Raw genomic sequence first — 25,549 nt, 5'->3', positions numbered from 1 at the left:
GAACGCTGAACAGATCGAGCTTTGGAGTTCCAACAATCAGAACGACACTCTCAGTCCCCTGATGATGTAACTGTATAGAATATATAAAGAAGCAGATTTTGACTTTTCCCCGTGAAATGAAACTGTTAGCACGCACCTCCACTGAAGTAAGGAAAATAGAAAAAGTCTTCTACAAAATAAATGATGCAATAATATTCAATAGCTGTTTAAAAGAGGGTCTGCTGCCAAACCTCCATATCTGTTCATTCATAGTTACTATTTGAGAAATTCCAGTTGCATTTTAATAGTTTTTTTTTTTCTTCCTTGCCTTTTTTGTTTTTTATTAATTCATTTGGTTGTTCGTCTCCATTTTTTATTTTGTAAGTACCATTTGCCTTGAAGAAAGTTCAGCCGTGCTTGTCATTTCTGCTTTGATTTGCGTAGTTCGGATAGTTCAGTTGGAAACACGCTGCCATTAAGTCGTTATCTCTTGAGCAGATTGAAAACTAAAGGAAAACTCGAGGCATCACGATTGCACTTCAGTAGCTTCCACACCTGTTTTCCTCGAACTTGTATTTTCTTATCATATTGATTGAGGTTCGTTATTGAGCCTCTCATGTAACTATACTGCCTAACTTCGTACGAGGACGGAGCAGGAGACGTAGTCGCTATTCGATTTAAAAACTGAAGTTGGGCGTGTTCGTTCTTGAACTTTTGAAGTTCCAACTGAACGACACTCTGTTTCCCTGAGGATGTCGCGCAGCTGAAACTTCTCGAGTTCAGGCGAAGATGCAATGCATTGCTACCCTAATACTATTCTCCTTGCATTTTAATACATTTTTATCTATTTATTAATTCATTTTTATTTTGTAATAAGTGAGATCTCTTTCTGTATTTCCCTTTACCTCCTCTTACTTCTTCCTCATGAACACCATATTCTTTGGAAGCTTGAATTTCAAGTCAATGAAATGGCCCCTGTGGGCTTGTTCCATATGAATAGGATTCATCTTCTGAATAATAATAATAATACTGCATGGCACGACGATAGAACATACATGAGTCAGGCTCGCAACAAATATTAGCAAATCGGCGCAAATTCTGGTTGCAAGATGTGAAAACTTGCCCGGCAAAGCACGCATGTGACACCTTGAGGTTCTCTTGGCCTAAGTAAGTTGTCCTACTTATATTATTTAGTATTTACGTATGCTTTGGAAATTTGACAACAAACTTGAGCTGTCTTCTATATTCTGAGTATGTCGGATAAAGCGCCCCCACCCCCCTCCCCCCCAAAAAAAATGAGAAACCGTTAAGTTTGAAATATCACGTACATCAGATTCACCCAGAAGGGTGCCTACGTGTCAGCTTAAAATGGTTTTACTTCTTATATCTTGTTCGTCAACCCATAAATCTTACCTCAGGAAAACCTTGTTGATTGGTGTTGTTGCTATGGTTGTTACAACACACGGTCTCTCCTCTAGCCAGCAATGGCTCTACCTTTTATGACACGGCAGTCATAAATCTTCTTGATTGGTTCTCCTGATGTTAGGAAGGCATTAGTGATAACACGCCAATTATAGTATATTGTTTCAGACTTTGAAGTTGGTGGCTGCAGGTTAAAAATATTTATCCATACGAATATAGGCACTTGCTATGTCAAGAGACAAAAAAACTATTATAATTCTGTATCAACTATTATTTTGCGTTTCAAGAGAACTTATTTTTCTAAATCAGGAAAACCGGTCGACATGGTTTTATTGAAATAGCAGACAGCAGATCACTACAGATAAGAGTGTACACTCATGAACACAGTTATAATATTTGACTCAACTCTTAATTTTAAAAAAATGCGCCGAAGTTTCTTCGGCGCAATCGAGTTTTCTGTGCAGCGAATAATGCTCTATGAAACTCAGCCACGGCCCATGAAACTCTGCCGGCCGTGTGGCCTGTGTTGTTCTGGTGCCAGACGTACTATCGTGACTAACTTTAACCTTAAATAAAATAAAAACTACTGAGGCTAAATGGCTGCAATTTGGTATGTTTGATGATTGGAGGGTGGATGATCAACATACCAATTTGCAGCCCTCTAGCCTCAGTAGTTTTTGAGATCTGAGGGCAGACAAAAAAAATGTGGGTAGACAGACAAAGCCGCCTCAATAGTTTTCTTTTACAGAAAACTAAAAAATACTTCTAGCAAAGCAGTCAGTCACTACAGTTCTCGACACTTAATTAATTTCAGTCAGTCTGACTAGTGAACGACCCTAATAGTACATTTGGAATTAGCTTTCATATAACGAAATTCAACAATGAACGTTTGACTGTGGTTATCATAATGACAGTCCCAAAAATAATAAAATTTTCCTTATAGATCAGGACATGAAGACCAGTTAGAAAATTACCAGCAAACATTAGACAGGCAAATTTAATGGAAAGAAAGATCATTTAATGCAAACAGTTATTTCCTGACAAATCGCTTTTCGAAGCTTGGCAAATTTTTAAAAAATTTCTTAATCATAATATGAACCTCCATCCACAATATGAAAGGTTCAAGGAAAGCTTTCATTTTATATCTGAAATCAACACAAAGCAGAATCTGGAACTGAATAAGGAAATTACTGAAGAATTATGAGAAATGGTTCACAATGCAAGAATCATATGTACCAAATTTATAATAGTTCAGCCCAGGGCAAGATGATAGATCTTGAAAATATTGAAAAACATAAACTCTATTGTCAAGAACTAATTAAAGTTTTTTTTTTCACTGCAAATTAATTGGAGGGGTAGGATATCAAATGGCAGAATTAGAGAAGTAGCAGGGGTGCAGCCGGTCGATGAGTATGTTAGGTTCTCACGCTGGAAGTGGCTAGGCCACGGGTATAGAAGACAGGGAATAAGACGAGATACACCTTGGTGGGTTGCCCTTGGTAGAAGAGGTAGAGGTAGGCCAAAGGAGACGTGGTTGAGGACAATGAGGCGGGAAGCAGGAGATGAGTGGTAATGGGGAAATCTTGAGGAGTTAGCCCAGGACAGAATGTGGTGGCGTGAGTTCATCGAGGCCCTATGCTTCCCCGTGGGTGCCACAGGAAATGATTAATTGAAAGTTTTTCACGCTTATGGCTTCATACGGTCATTGTGCCTATAGCAAAATTTGATAAAAATTCCAGCATGCTGTCAAACTGTAGATCAATACCACTGTGTCAACTTAACAGATTGAGTTCTGATCCCGTATTTCAACTATAACAATGTACAAGAGTAGTACCTGAGCGGAAGTAAATCATATTAGTGATATCTTAATGAATATTTACATTTGATAACCCAAACTGCGTTTAAACCCTCACGACATTACATGGAACTATGCTATAATGAAGTATTTAAATCTCAACGTAATTCAAGACAGTTTACTGTAATTGCTAATTTCTTAACTCGTCGGATGTTCCAAAATCTCACTGAAAATACCTACTTAGAATCAGGGATATTTGAAAAAAAACGCAGTTTTCTTAAAGGAAGTAGCTTTGTGGAACACTTTTTGCCCTTGCTGTTAACAATGGCTCGACAGGTGTTAGAATTTACCTGTACCTGGAAAAATAAATTCACTCTTTTCACTCAGAGAAATGATTTACAAAGACAACGGAGGATCCACAAACAAGATGTAGAAGTATACACGGGAAAAACACAAATGTCTTTAGTTCTTCATTCAGTAATTAGGATCGTGCTTTGGTAAACAAGTAAATGAGAAGAATTATAATTGCCTCGTATTTCATGGAGAGGAATCTGCAATACTGATTTGATATATATTTGTATATGTATATACATATTTATTGAATATATGTATACAGGTATATATACATATATGTATGTATGTATGTATACGTATTTATGAATATATATATGTATATATATTATATCATATATTTAAAGCAAGGCATTATTGAAATGATGTAAAATATGTATTGTCAAGAATGATTACGCTTTCCATTTGATGAACATGTCAAAATATACATTGTAAACAATATAAAAACAAAGGTAAAATTTTAGGTTCACTACTGACCATAATCATTGGGGAAAAGAAAATCGGCAATTAAGATTGCTAAGTAACCCACTGGTCATTGGCCATACGTGATTAGTGAATCTTGCATGCAATATCCTCACAATATTCCACATTTTGTAATATTTGCATGCCCCCCTATCATTTACATTTAGAGCAAGACTATTTACCATTTTGCTTCAGTTGTCAACATTTTTTTTTATACGTTAACCTCATTAGTTAGTGAATAATAGTGGCTCTGAATGTAATGCCACATATTTCAAAAATTTTTGATTAAAATCAAGGTTATTTTAACCAATCTCTCTCTCTCTCTCTCTCTCTCTCTCTCACTTGTGTTTCTATTTACAGAAGCACACAGATGGTGATTTAACAGAAGCCTTTGTGCCGCCATATAAGCATCAGATTCTGACAGCCTTATCACTGAAGTAAATAGCCACACCTGGACACAGTCCTACTTTCACACGACTCTTGAGCTGCGTACTATTAGTTTTTATGATCGTTATGACTCACATAATCTTTTTACTCTCTTCTATCTCTTTCTGTCTCTGTCTCTGTCTCTCTCTCTCTGTTCTACTCCCCAGCTGTGTAGCCAGGCCATTTTGAGGTCGAAAATCTGGGATTAGGTATTAAATTACGTTTGTTTAATCACAAAATTGTTTAAATATTGTATATCGACGATGAATTATCAACCAGCCGTGAGCATTTGTAAGTTGCTACTCACCATTATTATTTTTAATTTAGACACAATAATTTTGTTTCTATGAAACATTTGCTGCAAATTAAAGCATTAACAGTTCTGCTTTACTGAGACAATTGGATATTATAGAACAAACTTTTTTTACTCTTGTGGATACATTGACAAAAGATATATATATATATATATATATATATATATATATATATATATATATATATATATATATATATATATATATATATATATCAAATATTAAGCTAAAAATTCCACTTAATATCGAATCCCTTTCTTTTAAAAGTAACTTACACCCAGTGGGAATTATAATTGATAAGTGCATCTAGCCCAGCCAGTATTCGAAAGTGTACAATTTGCATTTTGGATTAGAAACAGAGGTTGTTAGTCGACTCTTCTGCAATTAAGGGGGCATCTCCTCCTACCTCCCACCAAAGGGCCCACAACCCTTCATCAGTTGCTGCTTTTCCATGGGGGGCATTAAAACTGAACCACAAACCAGTGGCATATCCTATGACCTAGTGATAGCAGGTCATACAATCTGTTACTAAACTGTAGAAATCCACAGTAAAGAGGCTAACCTGATTTATGTTTGTTGTTGTCCTCACGAGATCGACTCTTCTGCCATTTAGGAGCCATTTCCTTCTACAAAGGTTTCACAGCCCTCTATCCCTCTACAGGATACCCCTCTACCATGGGAGACGATGAAGTTCCTGTGGTAGTGGTGACCAGGTAGTAACCCCTTCTATTACTGCAATAGCGGTCATATCTGATAGATAGATAAAAGGATAGTAAAGTTGTTGACAAATGGAAAGACACCAGCAGTTCAAGGAATTTCAGTATGATGTTTCTGTACAGTGTGGTTGACTGGCTGACCGGGATGTATAAGGTATGTTTTGATGAGGGGAAGGTTCTTAGGGAATGACTGAGCATATTTATAGATTTTTTGTATTAGAGTGAAGGTTATATATGAGGGTCTAAAAATTACAAGAGCATAACTTTACTTAGCATATCAGGAAAGGTTTGACAGGATTTTGGTTCTGAAGGTGAGACATAATCAAAAGATTGATAAGGGAGGAATAATTTGGGTTTAGAAAGGGAAGAGGGTGTTGGGATTAAGTGTTTTTAAATGAACACATATGAAAAGCTTGGAAGTCAATAGAAAAGTTGTATGTGCTATACATGGACCTGGTAATAGCTTATGATAGAATCAGCGGAGAGGCAATGTGAAAGGTGCTGAAGATTGATGATATAGAAAGTAAGTTGCTGAGAGTGATGAAAAGTTTTTGTGTTGAAAGTGAAGCTTGTGTTAGGGTTTTTAGATGGGAGAATAACTGCTTTGGATTAATACTGGGCTTGAGACAATGAGATGTTATATCTCTGTGGCTGTTTAACGTGGATATAGTGATGCGAGACATAAGAGAAAGTACAGTAGGTGTAGTGACAAAGTGAGATAAGAGGAGCCGTGAATGGAGAGTGGATTTGCTGATATATAAAGACAATACGATATTAATTACGGTTAGTGAAGAAAACCGCAAAGATTAGGGAAAGAGCTTGAAAGAGTCCACAAGAAGAGAAAGTTGAGAGTAAAGTCATAATGGTAAATGAAAAACAGAACCAGGAAGATGGATCAATGAATAGTAATGTAAACAGTGGAAGAATGGAAACACTCGATTCGTATGTGCACTGTTTATTCTTTTAAAACTCTTTGTATGTGATCCATATATTCTGAGCAGACTATTCCTCAGTTATTCAAGATATGGAACAGGCGTACGAAACTGTCCGAAATTTTTACTTCGCTCAGTATAAACTGCCTTCCGAGTTGCACAGAAAATCGTAATCTCAATTTCATCTTCCCCCTCAGTGTACTCTCTGGAGATACAAACAACCCCGAGGCTATAATGAAATCTGGCTTGTCTCTCCTCCTCTGTTTGATGATACTGCAGCTATATTGTCTTTAACAACCTCTCTTTCGGCTTCTTGTATTATTCCGAATGTTCCTTGAACTGTTCTATATCACCAGCCATTGTAGTTTGGCGTACAACAAGATTTCACTAACTTTTAACATTTCAAACTACGAACTGCTCATCTTTACAGTCAGACGAACATAGATACTCGAAGGTATCCTTACTTGGTTTTATACTGTATATCTGTCTAGTGAGCCGGTCATCTTTTCCCCAAGTCCTGATCACTGGTGTCTGTTCTTTTTTCCCTGAAGGATTTCTAAGACTGTTCTAAATTTCTTCAAATGATGTCTAACTGCTTTTTTATTTGAATACCGCAGCAAAGCGTATAGGACTAGTGATTTCCTTCGCTGTCTTCCTGGTATCCGGTGTCTCTCTTCTAGGTTCTGACGTTTTACAGTTCGGTACTTTCAAGACAAAGCTATGTATTATTCGTAACCCTGTTATTATAGAGAAATACTTTTATATGTTGAAGATGGTTATTTCACAGTTTTGTTTCTCTGGACATAGAATTAAGAGACAAATCTTTTCAACATTGGAGCTTTTCGAGTGTAGACTTCCTTCCACTCATTCATTACTGACAAGCACTAAATGTTTTGATGAAATATTTGAATCTTCCACTTTTTCTAAGTAAATCAACCCCTTCCACGAATCAAAAACCTTATAACCAGTGTAAATGAAAGGGTACAACACGATCCTCTACGAAGTCAAATCCATTAACGTCATTATATTTTTTCTTGACATAACCTGGCAACATTGTGCTTGATTTATCCAAGTAGGTCTCCTTGCCACGATATTTCATCCTCGACTCACGCTTTTGCCTGTGATTTAAACCTTCACATTTCTTCTTCAGTGGCCAGTTCTTCATTGTTGTTTGCGATCAGTCCTGAATTGCCCTTCTTCATCTTTCATCCCTGATTTTTTGTTAATGTAGCTGAGTTTCTCACTTCTACCATTCTGGATGTTCAGGTTACTTCAGACTTGCCTTGGAGAAATTGCATGGTTCAAATTGCCAAGTCGACGCATAATCAAGTAGGCACTCTTAGATGTCACTATTTCTCTTTTCTGAGCTTTCCTTTCGCCTTAACTGCCCTTTTTTGGAATATAACTGTCTTATTTGGGATGCTTCATCTTTTGTCTTCCACATCGAGAGGACTGAATCAAAGGAAATTCGTCTGGGTAATGACTGCCGTGGTTTCATCTCTCGGTCGTTCTTGCAGGTTTGTTTGCCACTTCTATCGCCATTAAGCCTACTGTTTTGCTTTCTTCTTTGGGGTCTGTCTCATTGGCCTCTGCACGTTATAGACATATATGTAGTTTTTCCAACATCAAGAGGTATCCGGGGCCCTGTCCCCCTAACAGGAGATGGCTCCCGAGTAAAGAGAAAACAATGCTTACTGATGTGACCATGTTTTAATTTCGTGGATGAACCCCGTATGCAGAAAACGCCCACAACGTAGCTGCTTCGTAGGCTTACACAGAAGGAAGGCTCATCAGCAGTCAACCAATCCCTATTTCCAAGCATTCTTTTCACTGAGTGGCACCGAATCTTTTAGTAAATATCCGGAGAAATTTAGTTCACATTTAACAAGCAAGTGTTTCCCGCACGACAGACCAACCCGGTGGCGATTGCCAGACTGACTTTCTTAATATAAGACAAGCAAGGAGATTACAAGACAACAGATGTTTTTAGTTGTATTCCTTTTGTTTCGCACGTGTAGCTTTATTGTTTATCGTATCGAGGCATCTGTGGTCACCACCTCTTCTTTCTTTTCGTGTTCCCGAGTGGGCGTGGTCACTTAAACACACAATCTAACATGCATTTCCACTTTATATCAGTTGTGATAACAACGCTCCATTTCCACTTTTCTTAATTTCTCTTTATATATATATATATATATATATATATATATATATATATATATGTATGTGTGTGTGTGTGTGTGTGTGTGTGTGTGTGTGTGTGTGTGTGTGTGTGTGTGTGTTTACTCAACAATAAGCCGTTTATCTTAATAAGGGACGAACCAAGAAAAACCAGGTCACATACAACCTTCAAGTGATAGATCAAGGAGAATCGCTTTATACAGAAAACTGCAAAATCAGACACTCCATACACCTTCACACAAGGCTTGTCAACAGCTTATCGTCTCCCCTTACGTTCCATTTTTTTTTTTTTTTATTGTACCTAGCTGTTCACGGTGTTTTTCTCTCTTACTTATTTCTTATTATTGACAGTAACTAAGGTCCCTCATTCTTATAAAGCACTGCCCACAGTGTTTTTCTCTCTAACTTAGTTCTTACGTCAGTAACTAAGAGTGCTCATTCTTGTAAAGCATGGATCGTAGATTGTGTGCTTTGAATGTAAATATGAAAAGCCGATGTAAAGTTGTAGGCTAACATACGCGTGCATATAAATGCCCATCAAGATATTTTGAGTGTTGTTGAATATAGCCTATAGTCAAACCAAAATGTCAAGGCGGATGACAGGATTCCTGCTTCGTATTTGAATTTAAAAGTTGAGGCATTTTCCCATGTAGACTAGGGGGAAAATCTCATCAGCTTATAGTAGAGCTGGATTAAGTTCTGCACCGGGTGGTGCGAGACCAATCCCTCCACCCACACTTTCGTTTCTTTTTTTTTATCTTAGTCCTTCTTATATGAATGGTTTACATCTGACTTTAGATCCATTGAACGTTGGTTCTCCAAATTCTTCTTCCGTATCTCTCCCTTCCTTGATGATTCTTTCCATAGTCCCTCTTGGAATATTGGGAGCTTCACATGCTCGATCGTAAACTCTCGTCACATCGTTCAAAGTAATTGTGAACGTCGTATGCGACTGACCTGGCAGAAGCAGGGAGAACACGTCTCTCACTTATTTCTGTTATTTCCATAGCTGAAGCGGGAAGAATACGTATGGGCGTACTTTCTTTACAGGGTGAGTCGAGTGAATGACAATGTACATAAGGAAAACGCTGTTATATATAGACGAAAATGAAAGACCAAACGAATTTTATGGCTTTATAATGACACAGTTAAATCCTAATCATACAAGCTGGAACTTCAGTCCTTTAAAGACGTGGCCCCAAATCGTTCAGTAAGATCAACTGGGCGTACAGGGAGTTTGGAGGCAGTCTTATTCTGGAATAGGTAGTGCAATTAAAAGATTATTAAAGGTTATCTCGTATCAGATCTCTACATCTGTATAATTGTTTCTTTGATAGGCTCTGTCGTTTTAGATGTTAAAATAGTGTGTGTGTGTTTGTATATATATATATATATATATATATATATATATATATATATATATATATATATATATATATATAAATATAAAATCCATATGAAGGAAACGGAAACACTGAAGTGCTGTGAGGCACTGAAGTGCTGTGAGGCCTTTCGACACATCCTTTACTTAGCAGACTGCTAAGTAAAGGACATAAGCACCCTCAGTGCAGCTTCGAATTCATTATCCTTTTTGCCTGTTTTCATTACTGGCGTATAATTTGTGTATCTCTCATTTCAGAGGGACCCTATATCGTGGAATCTTCTCGGACTGTGTCTAGAATCCCCCAGTTTCATCCATCCCATAGGAATCCCCTTCAGGATCAATAATTTAATTGCATTTCTCTTTCCCGTACTAATGTTCTTTATGTAAATATACTCCTGCAAGTTTACCCTCGTGTTTACGTAATATTTCCCTTCAGTAGTAACAGCCTTACGCTCATATGAAATTCTCCCTTTTTTCTCTTGTTTTGTTTCCCTGGACCCACAAAGTCAGAATCACAAGGCTAAAGTATCTGTAGCTGTTGCTACCTGTCTCACAGAAAATATCCCAAACCAGATTGTCCAGAAAAAACAAATATACATACCTGTATATATATATATATATATATATATATATATATATATATATATATATATATATATATATATATATATATATATATGATAAAATCCATGAAGGAAAGGAAACACTGGAGTGCTGCGAGGCCTTTCGACTGTATGTCGTCCTTTACTTAGCAGACCGACAGTCGAAGGGCCTCCCAGCACTCCAGTGTTTCCCAACACTGGAGTGCTGCGAGGCCTTTCGACTGTCAGTCGTCCTTTACTTAGCAGACAGACAGTCGAAAGGCCTCGCAGCACTCCAATGTTTCCCTTTCCTTTGTGGATTTTATCTTTATTTATATATTCATCATGTTCCATATTTTCATGATTTAGTCATACACACACACATATATACATATACAGTGAACCCCCATATTCGCGGGGGATGCATCCCACACCCCCTGCAAATAGCTAAAATCTGCGAATACTTAAAACCCCCTCTAAAAACACTTAGAACTGCCCATTTTGATAGTTTAAACACAGAAAAACCCTGTAAAAATGCATATACCTGAGTATTTTAATAGTTTTATCACAAAAAGTGCATTTATTCATGAAAATTATATGAATATACAGTAATTAGTGAATATTTCTCAGTGAAAAATACTGCAAATGAGCGAATTTTCCGCGAATAATGGCTAGATATGTTCCACAGAGAAACCTGCAAATACGTGAGTCCGTGAATCATGAGAACGCGAATACGGGGATTTACTGTATATATATATATATATATATATATATATATATATATATATATATATATATATATATATGTTATATATAGCCTATATATGCACAAATAATTCATTTTCAGTGTATATGCACACACACATAAGGTTACTCGAGGCCACATTTAGAAGAAATGAAAACAAAATCAGGGGCAGATACGGAGCAGACACTCCATCTGAGTGCGTGATCTACCTTTAGCGCTGAAGTTTTAGGTTTAAATACAGCGGTTTCCTTATGGGTAAAATGACCAAAATGTTCTTAACTGCGAACGATGTCCGGGAGAAACCTCCTGTCACCCGCCTTGACATTTTGGTTTGACTATAGTTGCTGTCTTCACTCTGTACTCAGTGACTAAACATGACTGGATAGAGCAGAGAACACCGGCATCACTGCATGTTGTGTGGTCACATCTGTGAAGAGTAGCGATCACTTGTTTCATGTGCTGCTGTACTGTAACTTTACGATCTAAGACCTCATCAATTTAAGTCTACAGTTAAGTGGTAATACTGCCACTTTCTACCATTTTCTTTTAGTGTAAATATATATATAATATAATATAATATATATAATATATATATATACATATACAGTATATATATATATATATATATATATATATATATATATATATATATATATATATATGTGTGTGTGTGTGTGTGTGTAATATATATATATATATATATAATTTTATATATATATGTATATATATATATATATATATATATATATATATATATATATATATATATATATATATATATATATATATATATATATATATATATATATATATATATATATATATATATATATATATATATATATAATATAATAATTAATAGTGTCTATATGTATTTCACATATTGGCATCCCTTATATGGAAAACTTCAACAGGTTAGTCCGCTTTTCGTGTAGTGCATGCATGTGAACATTTTGAATAATAATATATACGAAACATTGGGTAAGTTCTATGGGCATATGTTAAGCCCCAAGTTATGCACCACTTCTAGTTTCTGTAGATTAGTTTTGCAGGCAGATCCATAAAATTGGCAGGCATAATATAACTTTAAAGAATGTGTAAAGTCTAAGCAGTTTTTTTTATCAGCACTCAGTCAAATGGGACATCACCTTCAATATACACTATTCAGTGATTATTTAACCATGTTAGAGAGGTATTAATAAAGGCTAAAGGTCAATTTCTTGCCAAAAATTACCCTTAAGGAGTGTTACCTTATCTTTCTGTGGTGGAATTGTCATGTAGGAAAAGGGTTGGTATCTTCTCTCTCTCTCTCTCTCTTTTTAATCCATATAAATCTAATTGGTTTTTTATCATCCTTGTTTCTTGTTGATATCATAAACTAGCAAGAGATATCATGGGTCGTACTGGTGCCGTGACCATGTTTATACTAGCTGCATATAGTATAAGTGAGCAAATGAGTTCTGTTAGCATTGTAAATCTTCGCAGGTAAAAATTACACCTGAAACATCCATAACAAGAACAGCAACATTATTATTACAGTAACTATGATAAATTACAAAGCTTAAAAACTCTCTAAGCTGCTTCCTCTTTCTAATCTGCTGCCTCTTTCTTTCGCTTTGAGAGACATGGTGATGGAGCATTACAAACATACTGCGGATGCATAGGCCAGTGATCTCGGGTTATTGCACTTTAGAAAAGTGGAATATGCACCATTTAATGGGGCTGAACAGTTATTGCAGTTTCCCTTTTTTATGCTGAAGATGGGTATATTGCAAAGTTTCCCTTTTTTATGCTGAAGATGGGTGGCCATACTAAAAACAAAACACTGCAAGACTATAGGATGTAATAGTCTTATTTGCACCTCTTCCTTTTCAAATATTACAAGAAGGCACAGGGGAGTCCTCAGATATAAGAAATATGTCAGCTATATGCATTTTCTTCACCTACTGATGGAGTCCCAGTCAAAGACTACTAACTACTCTTCCACAACTGAAATCCACGTTGGGTTTCTTTAAAATTCATCAAGCATAGAATTTATGAAGTTTGATTTTGCACGAATTAGGATAGTGACCTTACCAAACTGAGAGATGTCTCCCCTGTTTATGTGCCCACATTTTCTGGGGATATTCACTGAATTTATATTAGAATATTTTAGCCTTTGTTGTTGCCTCAATTCACATAGGGGGTTTAAGAGTTTTTCATGCATGTTTTTCTTCTACAGGTTCTAAATGTAAATGGGACCCACTCAGAAGGTCCATTTTTAGTTTTGTCAGTTAGAGCTCATCTAGCTGTGAGCACATCTTCACAGCTATCAAAGGTATCCCAAGCTTCACTCTTCAGCTCAAATCTTGAAAGTTCATCTGAACTTCTACTATTGCACCAAAGGTGCCCAAAAAGGTTGAAATGTTCTCTTAGTTACACTAAGGGATAATGCTCTACATGTAATGCTCTAACACTTTTCATGTTTACTGATTTGCTAACATTGTGTTGATGGGTATGCCATTTTCAAGTTACAATTCAGTTGTTCATGCAAGGATGGCAGCACCTGTCTGGTGGTGGATCAGAATAAGCAAAAAGAACAGGAGAGGCTACTAGATCAAAACAATGTAGTATCCATGATTCAGTTATCAACTAAGTGCACAGAAAATATACCGTGGCCTTCGAATGGCTTGGGAAGTACGGGAAAAATAACATAGTGTCTGAAATACCCAGAAGAGGATCATTTACGTAAACAAGACATAGAAACTTGGCTAAGATGGATTTCTTTGCTCTTAACAAATTTCTCCTCTGGTTTTATCACATGATGAATGGTGCTTGTATAGTTGCCCTGTAAGTGTACCAGAAGCTGTGAAGAAAACTGGTTCAGTAACTTGCTACATCCCCAAGATCATGCAATCTCCAGTTGTCAAGTTTGAAGCCCTAACATTGAGTATAGACCACACAGTAATCCCTCGAAAATATAGGGAGGATAAAAACAGGACTACTTTTTGTGAAAGTTCTCCAAACTGACTTGCACAGGACGGCATAACCTGGGGAGGAAACACCTGCCCAGTACTTCATTGTAACACTCAAGCCCCAGCAACATCAAACTGCTGGGGAACCTTGAGATTACATAAAACATGGCAAATGACTTAAAAACTACTGGTGTAGTGCTACTGAACAGGATGGCAAGACCTTCTGGAGCAGAAACACCTACCCAGTACTTCCCTGCACCACTCAAGCTCCAACAGCATGAAGCTGCAGGGGACCTTCAGATTACAGAAAATGTGGCGAACAAATTAAAAACTACAATTACTATTGGAAAAATAATAGAAAGTAATTATAATTTCACAAGGGATGAAACGTTCCTTCAGTGCCAGATTAAAACTACATGTGTTTAAGAATTTTGAGGATATGATATATTTGAAGGGGTGCCTCACTGAAAGAATATCAGCATCATCTTGATCCTTCGAATGCCTAATAATAGGTTCTTATCAGGCAATACTTTGTAATTCATGGAAGTAATTTGAAATGACTTCCAATGTATAATTTATAAATAAAGCAGCAGCTTTTTAGCTTGGTCTATTAAGCTGACTTTTCTGTAGAACTTGTATATGACTGATGTACTGCATTTTCATAAACTCATTACTATTTTTATAAGACAAAGGATGTAAAGCCACTTTTGTTTTTTAAAATACAAAAAAGGTCTCACGAGTTCAGTTACTAGTGTGGGCTGTATATTCAGTGGTCAAGAAAAAGCAAACATTGCAGCTCCTTAGAACAAAATAATTTTAAACTTTAATTTTTAACTTATTAAAATATATATTCTTTCTGTATTCCCAGATTACCTACCAGTCAATAAAAAAATCTCTCTCAATCAAAATCACATATATTTCTTTTCACTGACAAAATAATCCAAGTGCTTCATTTGGACAGATCATTAAACAAAATAAAAATTCACTCTTATATTTTTCCTTTCACAATCTAAACAAGACACTAAGGTCATCTGCATGTCCAATACAAAGTGGTATACTGTAAATATCTAGCACATTCTACTTTATAAAATTCTAGTAAACCTTTTAATTAGAATCATCTTTTGGGGTTGCAAAGCAAGCAATATATAGTATATACATTAATAAAAAAATTTAGCACATCAAAAAAAGTACCCTTCCAGGATACGTGTTCATTTAAAAGATTACTTCAAGTTATAAAAGTATAAAGATAATGCACAGTGAAAAACTATAAAGCAAAAAGCTTATCAAACAAACATTGATTTGTTTACTAAAAACATGGATAAAACCAAAGATAGATGTTCTTTTAAAAGATTACTTCAATAACAATTATTTCTTTTATAAAGTTATAACAGTATAAGCATAATGCAAGACAAGACTATGCAGCAGCAAAAAGCTTATCAAACATACTCATTTGTTTACTACAATCATGGATAAAATCTTATCAATAGAGTTTACTAAAGCATTACTAAGAAATTAATATTTGTATCTTCAATAATTTCATTAAAATTTGTACCTGACATTTTTTTGGATACTGTACATAAAGAAAGTTCACATGGCTCCTTTTGTTGAGTATTTTGTTTCAACATAAGACAAAAATAAATGGTACTGGTAACAATGATTCTCTACAAAATTACTCAACCCCATAACCATGTTATACCTTCAATCACAAGGAAACTACAAGTTTGAACTAAGTAACATACTATCTGTTTATTTTTTTTTTTTTAAAGTTACAAGATGAAACTAACACAATGACAAGACTGACCTTTAATAACTAATAAGAGGAAAAAATATTCAATACAGTACTTCGTCAAAGGAGACCTTCATGAATGTGTTTTAAAGCAACTTGAGACAAAGTACTTGAACAAGAAATTCAAGTATTATTGATAAACCACACCAACATGAGGAACCAAACAATTTAAACCTTGATTTGTAGGATTTAAGGATATAAAATGCAGTGTATCTATATCCAGTTTCCTCACTAAATGCCAGTCATACTTAATGCACCCTTGCTTACATTAAGCATGTATTTTCTGGAGTTCACTCTAAAATTACTCACAGATATCTTTATCTGGCTATCAAAAATTTCATGACAAATACTATACGTAGTATAGTATTTCTAAAACCAAAACAATACAAAATAAAAGAAAAACAGATTTTATTTTTTTTTTTCTACAGGTCTTCCATACATCAGAAGATCATCTAAAACCTCCCTGTGACATGTTCATGCATCATGAACATGGGTTAAATGTTACCTTATACAGAAAATATTCATCGTCGTTTTGAAGCCTTCTTTGTTTTGCCATTCAGTATATCATTAAACTCCTTAGAAGTTATAGAAATTCCATACTGCATGTTGACAAACTTGCAAATAAAAGCTACACGACTAACATCTGAAGTTTCAGGATTCAGTTGCTTATAGAGGTCAACAGTTGCTTTGTTCTGCTCATCTTCTGGTAGCTCAAAACTTGTTATTGTCCTGTGTACTGGTCGTCCCTTTTTCTGTATCCACTGGTAGAGATGCTTGGAAGGTAACTCACGATCATACTGCATTTGAGCAAATCTGAAGAAAGAGAGAACTAACTTTAATAATCCAAAATATAGTGGTTAAATACTTATGAATACAGGCACTCATTAATACAGTACACCTGAAGATGGGCAAAGCTGAGTAACTGAGCAACAGCTTTTGGAAAAGTATTTATAAGTTGGGCCTCAATGTATTGAAATAACGCAACTCTAATTCTACTGAATTTACCAGGAGAGTTCATCACATTTTACACACTTAAACTCTAATTCTACTGAATTTATCAGGAAAGTTCATCACATTTTACACACTTGAGTCAGTGTCAGGCAGGATGCCAAAAACTTAATCTTTACCTATGATTTAACATGTACATACTCTAGGAATGCCTCATTCAATGAAGATGTACAAATAAAGGTGCTCTGTAAGCTGTCATAGCTCATATGTGTAATATTTATATCAACTCATAAGGACAGGTAAGAAACAATCGCATTCCTAATGAAGTTCAGCAGTCATTCCATGTAAGGTGATTAACTTCACCATCTCCACAGTCCATACAAATCTACATGAAAATGTATAGATAACTTACTTGCAAGTAAGTGCAACACGGGTTTGCTCTGCTTTTGCTGGATTCAAGTTGTCAAAGAATTCCAGAATGTGTTGTTTTTCCACATCAGGCCAGCCTGGTAGTAAACTCTTGCGTGCTGTGCTCTTTCTCCCACCTTTGGCTGGCTGTGGCCTAGAAAGGAAAAAATAAGCATCCTTGACATTAAAGCATCAATGTCTCCATAATTCAAAAACACAATTCTGACTTCTTCCACTAAATCCACATCTTGTCTCTTTGAACATGACTTTACAGTCTGCAGAGATAATTACAAGGCAAAAAGGAGGAATACTTCCTGCATCACTTTTCATGTTCTTATCTGAAGCTGTATAAATTTCCTATATACAGCAGACTACTCATATCACAGTGTACAAAAATTTCTAAATAATATCTCCATTTCATTTTGATCTTATGAGCAATAGAATTGTCAACCTATATGCATGATTTTAGGGAAGACTTACTTCTCAAATCCCAATGTTATATCATCTATCTCCATTGGCTGCACAGGTTCTGCAGCCTTTGCAGGTGTCATACCCTGTATTTGGAAGAAATAAGCAATTTAAAACATAATACCAAATAGTATACGTATTCATCAAAATATGCAAAAAATTTATCAACACTTGCACACAGTGGGAAGTTTGCCTCCCAAATGATCAAGAATATTCCAAGAAGCAATTTATTGCAATGGTTTTACATAGCAGTAAACTTACCTTCAGGTATCTAACCTCAGGAATAATCTCTTCTGGTTTTTTTCTAAAAGAGATTTCAGTATCTTCCTCTCCAGAGTCATCAGCACTGCTGGCAGGTAACTCAATCATGCTCGGACGTCCCTTTCGGCCTCTCCTTGCAGGTGTGCTGAAACAGTTATGAACCACAACAGTCAGTTTATATTTTAAGATGACTTGAAATTCTGTGAAAGGGAACCCTCAGACACACTGCTGCAGTGTGAAAATACTTGCTCTTCAGTGCACAGAAACTGCTTAACACAGATTTTTGGAGAGGATTCCCAGGCAAGTGCTCACTGTGGGGCAAACAATTTTCCATGGGGAGGGAGAGGGGGGATTGGGGCAAAGCATATGGAGACATTAGACTAATGAGTGTTTATCCTTGGGTTCACAATAAAACTACTCCAAACAATGTATATTTCGGCTGGATGTTAGTGTACTGTAATATATGAACATGCTATACTTTTGAAGTGCCAACTGTCTCAACTTTAATTGCGTAATTAGTTTTATCTTCCTTCAAGTAAATTTGATGATATGAACATTATGGCTAAAGGAGAGTCTGTATGTATATTCAGTTATCTTTTTGATGATAATGATTATTATATTTTATATACAGAAATCAATTTAAGCATAGGTCTAAATTTGGAGCCAAATATTCTGTAGAATATTTAGGTTATCCATTATAAGATGGCTAAGGAAATCATCTTCACAGATACATTTTCACAAGTACAAGGACTTTAATTTAAAGCTTCATTGTGTAAATCATTAGCAAATTTATCATAAGAGTAAATAAACATTTTACAGTAAATATTTTTAGCAGGAAAACAAAAATTCCTGTCTGTGTAACAATCTATGGGTTATTTTAAGAATCAATATTTTAGGCATCTTGGCTCTTGCATTTGTTCACATTTTTTATTTAATTAATGTGCACATACAACACAAAATCGCTTGTGTGCAATAAGGTTGCCTATAATGACCAATACTTCGGGTATCATGACAACAGTCTTGACCCGAGACATTTTGCTTCCCAAGGTGCATTTCCAGTCAAATATTTGTTTACCAGACTTTATTTTTTTTTTCTATAAACATTACTATCCTATATTGTTCTAGCTTCCAAAGAGTCTATAGGTTTTATTGACTTTGTGTGTGTGTGTGTGTGTGTGTGTACAGGGTAGGATACTTAAATTGCATGGTTAGACCAAGGGTACAACATAGCAAAACACTGTTTAAAATTTCAGAACACTCCAGTCAGTTAACAGTGCCCTTATAACTGTATAGTAGCTAACATAGTCCATCTTAAAATAAGACTTGGCATTCTTCATAGCTCTAGAACTCTGGACTTGTTAATACACTAACCCATCCAAGAACATGAGGCTTAATATACATTAACTGATACATTCTGAGACAATTTTACCCCATGAACTGCAAGCAGAGCTTGGGATCTCCCAACTTGAAAACATCATCTTCACATGTTTTTTATGAGCATGGAATACTGTACAGATGTTATTTATCAGTTCTATTTCTAATTTTTTCTGTGAAAGAAAATTATGCTTGCTGATATTCCTGAAGAATAATGGTATGAGAAAATAAGTACTGTACCAGATTTTTTGTGATTAAATCCTTACATGATGGTTTACTGTACAATCTTGTTGTCATTATTCATGGGTTTCATTTGTTCCACATACATTTTGCCACTAAAATGAAACAGGAATGCTTAATCAAGTCACCCTTTTCCAGAGCTGATGTCTTGAAAGGCAAAACTCACATCACTAAATCAGTAATGTACAATGGTTATTTCCAGTAGATTAAATGAAAAAAAATCTCATCCTAGTGCCCAGAGGATTTCCACTTATTTGCTACATGACACTTCAAAAGACTGGGGCTGTACATATTTATACAAAGTACAGTATAAGAAGTAAGTAATTTTATACTTACTTCACTTGACCTGTTATGGTTTTTCTCCTCTTGTCTTCCGTCTTCTCAACAAATGTACATTTGTTTTTAGTCCCAATTTTGGGGGTTACACTCTCTTCATCATGTCTACTGACGCTGGAGTTGAGTTGGGACAATGGAGATCTACTGAGTATGTCTGAAACAAATTCAAGAATTGTGATCATACACTTCAGTAATTTTCACTTGCACAGGTAAAACTCCACATCCACAGAGACATCTGCTATCTGGAGGGAGAGGGGAAGAGGAAGCAAAGCACCAGGTTTCACACAGTCAGCATCAGTTTTGAAAATAAAATGTTTAATGTTGTGTTATGGTCTTCACTTGTAAAACACTTATTATCCTTGAAAGGTATCCGCATGTTTATGGCAGTACCTTCAACCAGTATTCTCAAATTGTCACTTTCAAAAAAATTTTTGCACTGTCCAAAATAATTTCATGATCTAAATTACAACTACAGGCCACCAAAATACTGCCCTGTGCATGGAGACCATAAGCCTTTCTATGTTCCTTTAATGTCCCTCTCTAGATGAAGAACTTTCGTTTATTATTGATCTTTTAGGTCCTTAAAGTACCAAAAGCATTTTAATAAAGATGCCATCAGTTGGGCTAAATTAAAGTTTATACAAGTCATGCTAGCAATTAAATGAATAGCCACAAGAAATATATCATTGAGCTAAATTAAAGTTTATACAAGTCATGCTAACAATTAAACAAATAGCCACAAGAAATATATCATCATTAAAAAATATGTGATTCTATACACGTAAGAAATTTATATCATTGCTGTTTAATGAGGAAGTTTCGAAAATATGTGATTCTGTAAACAAACACCACAAAATTCTAGAAATTTTAATTTAGACCATAAAATTAATGGGGATGGTACATGGCTTTTTTTAAAGTGACAATTCTCACATGCGAATATTGGTTGAAAGTGCTGCCGAAAACAAGAAAATATCTTTTGTAAATACAGTAATAAAGATTTACAAACAAAGATCCTTTTATTAACTGGTATTTTGCTAAACACTACATCAAGCATTTTATGTGCAAAACTGACATTGACCATGTGAACTCAGATGCTCTGTTTGTTCTTCCCTTCTCCCTCCAGACATCCAACATCCCAGTGGCTCTTTACAATTGTGGCACCTATGCAGTACAGGCAGTCAAAAGCAAGATAGGGTAGTTTTGCGAATGAAGGACGCAGGCTCTAACGGTTCCTCTGAGTGGAAGCTTAGTCCATGTTTCCAATGTTCAGGGTTACGTGGGGGGAGGGGGAGCCCGTGACCATGTCAGAGCACAGCACCCTAAGTCAGGTTAGGAAAGTAAGGTCTTCTTTGGTCAGGACGCAGCATTCTAGAAAATGTTAGGCTTTTCATCAGCGGAACCAGTGTCCATCGTTCTCAACTTTGCAGGATAATGCAGTTGTAGCATAGCAAGTTATAAGACCAAAGAGGTTGATGCAACAGCCAGTTGAATATGGAATTACTCTAACAACACTAGTACTTCAGTAATAGGTCGTTATCCTCGTCCTGCTCCCCATTTCTAAACTCTAAGAAGGGAAAATGCCTCTTGCTATTTTATTTTAACATAAACACTGAGGAGAAACACCATTGTGGCATTTGAAGGTCTGTTTTTAACTTTTACAAATAATACAATTTACTGATTATAAGCTAATTATGGATGTTACGGAGACGGCAACACGAATATATTAGTTTTTAATATAATTTTTCAGCTAAATACAGTAGAAAATGGTGGGCATAGCCTATGCAGTACAGGTGGGATGTGAGAAATCTACCAATATGATGAAAAATTCACTCTCTTTTGTCAATATTTTTTCCTTTAGCCTAATGCCTGAGGGGCCATACTAAACAAGGCATCCCACTAACATCCTTCCAAGTTCAGTACCAGCCACTTAGGGAAGGAATATACAATGCAATGGAATGGAATATAAAAATTTGGCCAAAGGCCAAGTGCTGGGACCTATGAGGTCATTCAGCACTGAAAAGGAAACTGAGAATAGAAAGGTTTCAAAGGTGTAACAGGAGGAAAACCTCACAGTTGCACTATGAAACAATATTATTGTCAGGAGAGGGTGGATAGAAAGATGGAGGGAAGAGAATATGAATGGAGGAGGTACAGTAAAAGGAATGAAAGGGGTTGCAGCTAGGGGCTGAAGGGACGCTGCAAAGAACCTTAACCTCTATATTACCGAAGCTTAACAAAACGAAAACATTGCGTTCGCTGGCTAACCAAACTTCTTGGTAATGAAATACATATCTGCAAGCCTCAAATAATGTTTGATATGAGTTGAGATATGTCTGTATGAATATATATATGGATCATGTGTATGTGTGCATGTATAATCTGTATAAACATATGTGATATATGTAGTCTTTACATGTGTTTTTTTGTTATTTATATATATATATATATATATATATATATATATATATATATATATATATATATATATATATATATATATATATACACAAATTTATATTTTTTCATGTACATCCCCAAGGGGCTGGTACTAAACATGGTGCCAATTTTGCATGTAAACATGCTTACAGCCTAAATTATACTTTACATAAATGGGGGAGAGTGTGATGGAGAGAGAGAGAGATTTAACCAATTATATCCACAGCCTACTAGATACTCCATCTATACTGCCAAGAGGCGCAAACTGAAAAGGTGTTCCCTTCCACTCGCCACTCATGAATACAGTGAGTGTTGCCATGTAACACTTTTTCATCTATTTCTAAGAGAGATTACACTTGTTTCCAAATATTATACTAGATTTTTTATCATCTATTTGAGAGAGAGAGAAACTATATATATATATATATGTGTGCATGTACTGTATGCATACAGAGCATAGTATATCCAAATGTCCACATCTATAGCCAGCAATAATGTTTGTTTTGCTTCATCATATGCCTGGCAGTACCAATACTGTTTGTTTTATGCCAAACCCTTCAAACCAAATTTACAAAATCATAAGAGGTCTAGAGATGAAAAGAGGAAGGTTGGTAGTACGTGCGTACCACCTTCATGTACCCAGTACTATGCAATGGTCTTGAATGGTGGTACTCCATGTACCCCCAAACAAATTGTCAATGAAGAAGAGGTTAATTAATGGCATTCGGGTCGTTTCGGCCGTAAGCACGTTTATGTGCAAAATGGATGCCGTGTTTAGTACCAGCCCCTGGGGATGTATGTAAAACATAAAATAATAACGGTAAATACCATAAACATAACGTCTTACATTGTTTTGGATGTTATGGCAAAACATGTTATGGCCGTTAGTGACTTACGGCCAAAACGACCAGGACCGAATTAATGCCTACAGTGCACCACGTGAGATGCACTGATGGAACTACAGGCAGTCCCCGGTTATCGGCAGGGGTTCCGTTCCCGACGACTGGAAATCGCCAGTAACTAAAAATCAGCAATAACAGCGGTTATCGGTGCCACTTGTAAGCGGGGATCAGCACTGATAACCGGAGATCGGCCCCAATAAGCGGAAATCGGCATACAAAACCCAGTTATTGGCGGTGCTAGACAAGCACCATAAAAGCAGATCGCTGATAACCGGGGACCGCCTATGGAAGCCAATTAGGGATTAACATGAAAACATACACAAAAGATGGCACACTTCTCATGATAGCGGTAATTTTCTCCGATTATCTCACCTGTATTGCATTATATAGTTTAGGGCTACACCCTTTTCCATGATATTTGGCCAAAAACTTATATTAGCCCAATAAAGGATGCAGCCTTCTCCTTTACATTTACCTTGGATTTATAATAGGGAACAGTGTAAACACCATATTGTGAATTTCTTAACAATTCAAGGAGTCTTGCTGTTGGTTACGTGTGGGCTTAATTCTGAGGATTCACGGAATCCTGTAGGATGATTCAGGGGTTCCCCAAAACAACCAGGCGCCTAACACCAAAATATAGCATGGTCATAATGGTTAATCTTACCTTCTATAGGCCTCCTGTTGAACTTCCACGCCAAAATAATGGAACAGCTCACCATGCCTGCATCTTGAGTGGCCTTAGCGTTCCAGTAATTCAAGGCATTCGGACTGAAGTGGGGAAAATCTTTCTGGAACATGAAATGTGCCTCGATCTGATGAACGACATAATCGATAAACTGACTGAAGGAATACCTCGCTGACGCTGTCTCCGGCATGTTGTTCGTGTCTAGTGTGGCCAAAACGTTCATGCCGTCGTAACCTTCATTTTCACAAGCGGTCCACGCCGAAGCAACGGAGGCTTTAGTGAAATTGGGGACAATGTCGAGGGTGAAGAGTTTGATGGTAGACGTGGGCGAGGGAAGGAAAATGAGATTAGTCTCGCATTTCGTTATCACCTTGAATACCATATCGTTGAAGCTTTCCTCCTTAGTTAGTCTGGCCATTGAACTCTCATCACAGGAGTAGCCACTTACTCCTGAGCATAACTGCTCAAATGTGGTCTTCCTAGACATCTTGAATATGAATGATCTACGTCACAGAATTATCGACACATCCACAAAAGCCTTTTACACTATTAACTCCTAAGAAGAAAGTTGTCGCGTCGGGTACGAATCTTGTTGAGGTTTGTTATGGTCTTTCGGATTTCAGATTACAACCGCTACATTTTGATGACGTCATGCTGTCCTTTTAAGACTAAATTTTCAGTGTTATCTTAACCACTGTTCCTATCATAAATGTTTAAATGTGTATAATAAAAATGTAAAAATGTTAATTTAAATAATTTTTTTCTTAATAATCCTTCGGACAGGAATAACTAATTTTAGTTCCTTTACCTTTATACTAAAAGAACATGTAAATATTACTAAAAAACATTTTAATATATAAATTTAGCCGATGTCTAACTATGAAAGTCATAATTGTTTAATTAGCTTATGTTTCTGGCGAATTAGAGATATCATAGTAAACACATTTATTATTTACTAAATATATCTCTTTCGTCATCTCATGCAACCTTAAAAACATACAACGGACAGGCCACAGTACCGAGCACGTTCATCACAATTGCTATTTGCCCCTTATCTTCCCTTATCTATGATGATGATGATGATGATGTGTTGTATGAAAATATCTTTATTATTTTAGTGAAGAATTATGTCCGGTAGGTATTCGCCAATTAGTTCATTTAGACTACTGTAAAGTGATGAACATAAGAATAAATAAATGCTCAGAGTATTCAAATCTGTGCTCTGGCAAGCAACGTTACTTAGCAGCAAAAACCTCCCAAAGGAATCGGCTATTTCCGGGTTTTTATGGTTTTGATCTGAAGTAATAGTTGAACACTTTTATATCTTATTTCATTTTTTGAAATATCCATGGTGGACACTCAAACACAAAAACTGAATCCTAAATATTGCATCTTCATTTAGCAATATCTTTATAACTCTCTCTCTCTCTCTCTCTCTCTCTCTCTCTCTCTCTCTCTCT

General features: G+C 36.1%; 1 protein-coding gene across 1 annotated transcript; it reads right to left on the bottom strand.

Annotated features, from left to right (window-relative positions):
- Nucleotides 1-15,138: 15,138 nt before the first annotated feature.
- Nucleotides 15,139-24,749, bottom strand: LOC136850157 (uncharacterized). Its single transcript, XM_067123776.1, has 6 exons — nt 24,069-24,749; nt 20,064-20,217; nt 18,114-18,258; nt 17,865-17,938; nt 17,389-17,538; nt 15,139-16,841 (listed from the first exon to the last, which is right to left on the bottom strand). The coding sequence occupies exons 1-6, from the start codon at nt 24,574-24,576 to the stop codon at nt 16,550-16,552; spliced, it is 1,323 nt and encodes a 440-aa protein (XP_066979877.1). The 5' UTR covers nt 24,577-24,749; the 3' UTR covers nt 15,139-16,549.
- Between the last annotated feature and the right edge of the window lie 800 nt (nt 24,750-25,549).

The sequence above is a fragment of the Macrobrachium rosenbergii genome, chromosome 21 (genome assembly GCF_040412425.1).
Source record: "Macrobrachium rosenbergii isolate ZJJX-2024 chromosome 21, ASM4041242v1, whole genome shotgun sequence".
Classification (NCBI taxonomy): Eukaryota; Metazoa; Arthropoda; class Malacostraca; order Decapoda; family Palaemonidae; genus Macrobrachium; species Macrobrachium rosenbergii.
Note: the sequence above shows the minus strand (reverse complement) of the source record. Positions and strands in the feature narration are given on the sequence as shown.

What these genes read in the sequence shown, in the direction of transcription:
- LOC136850157 (XM_067123776.1), bottom strand. Translation starts at nt 24,576, where the DNA reads ATGTCTAGGAAGACCACATTTGAGCAGTTATGCTCAGGAGTAAGTGGC. An exon ending in CAACAGGAGGCCTATAGAAG is followed by an intron (nt 20,218 to 24,068) that starts GTAAGATTAACC and finishes AATTTGTTTCAG; the next exon opens with ACATACTCAGTAGATCTCCA. An exon ending in CGTGTTGCACTTACTTGCAA is followed by an intron (nt 16,842 to 17,388) that starts GTAAGTTATCTA and finishes CTCTTTCTTCAG; the next exon opens with ATTTGCTCAAATGCAGTATG.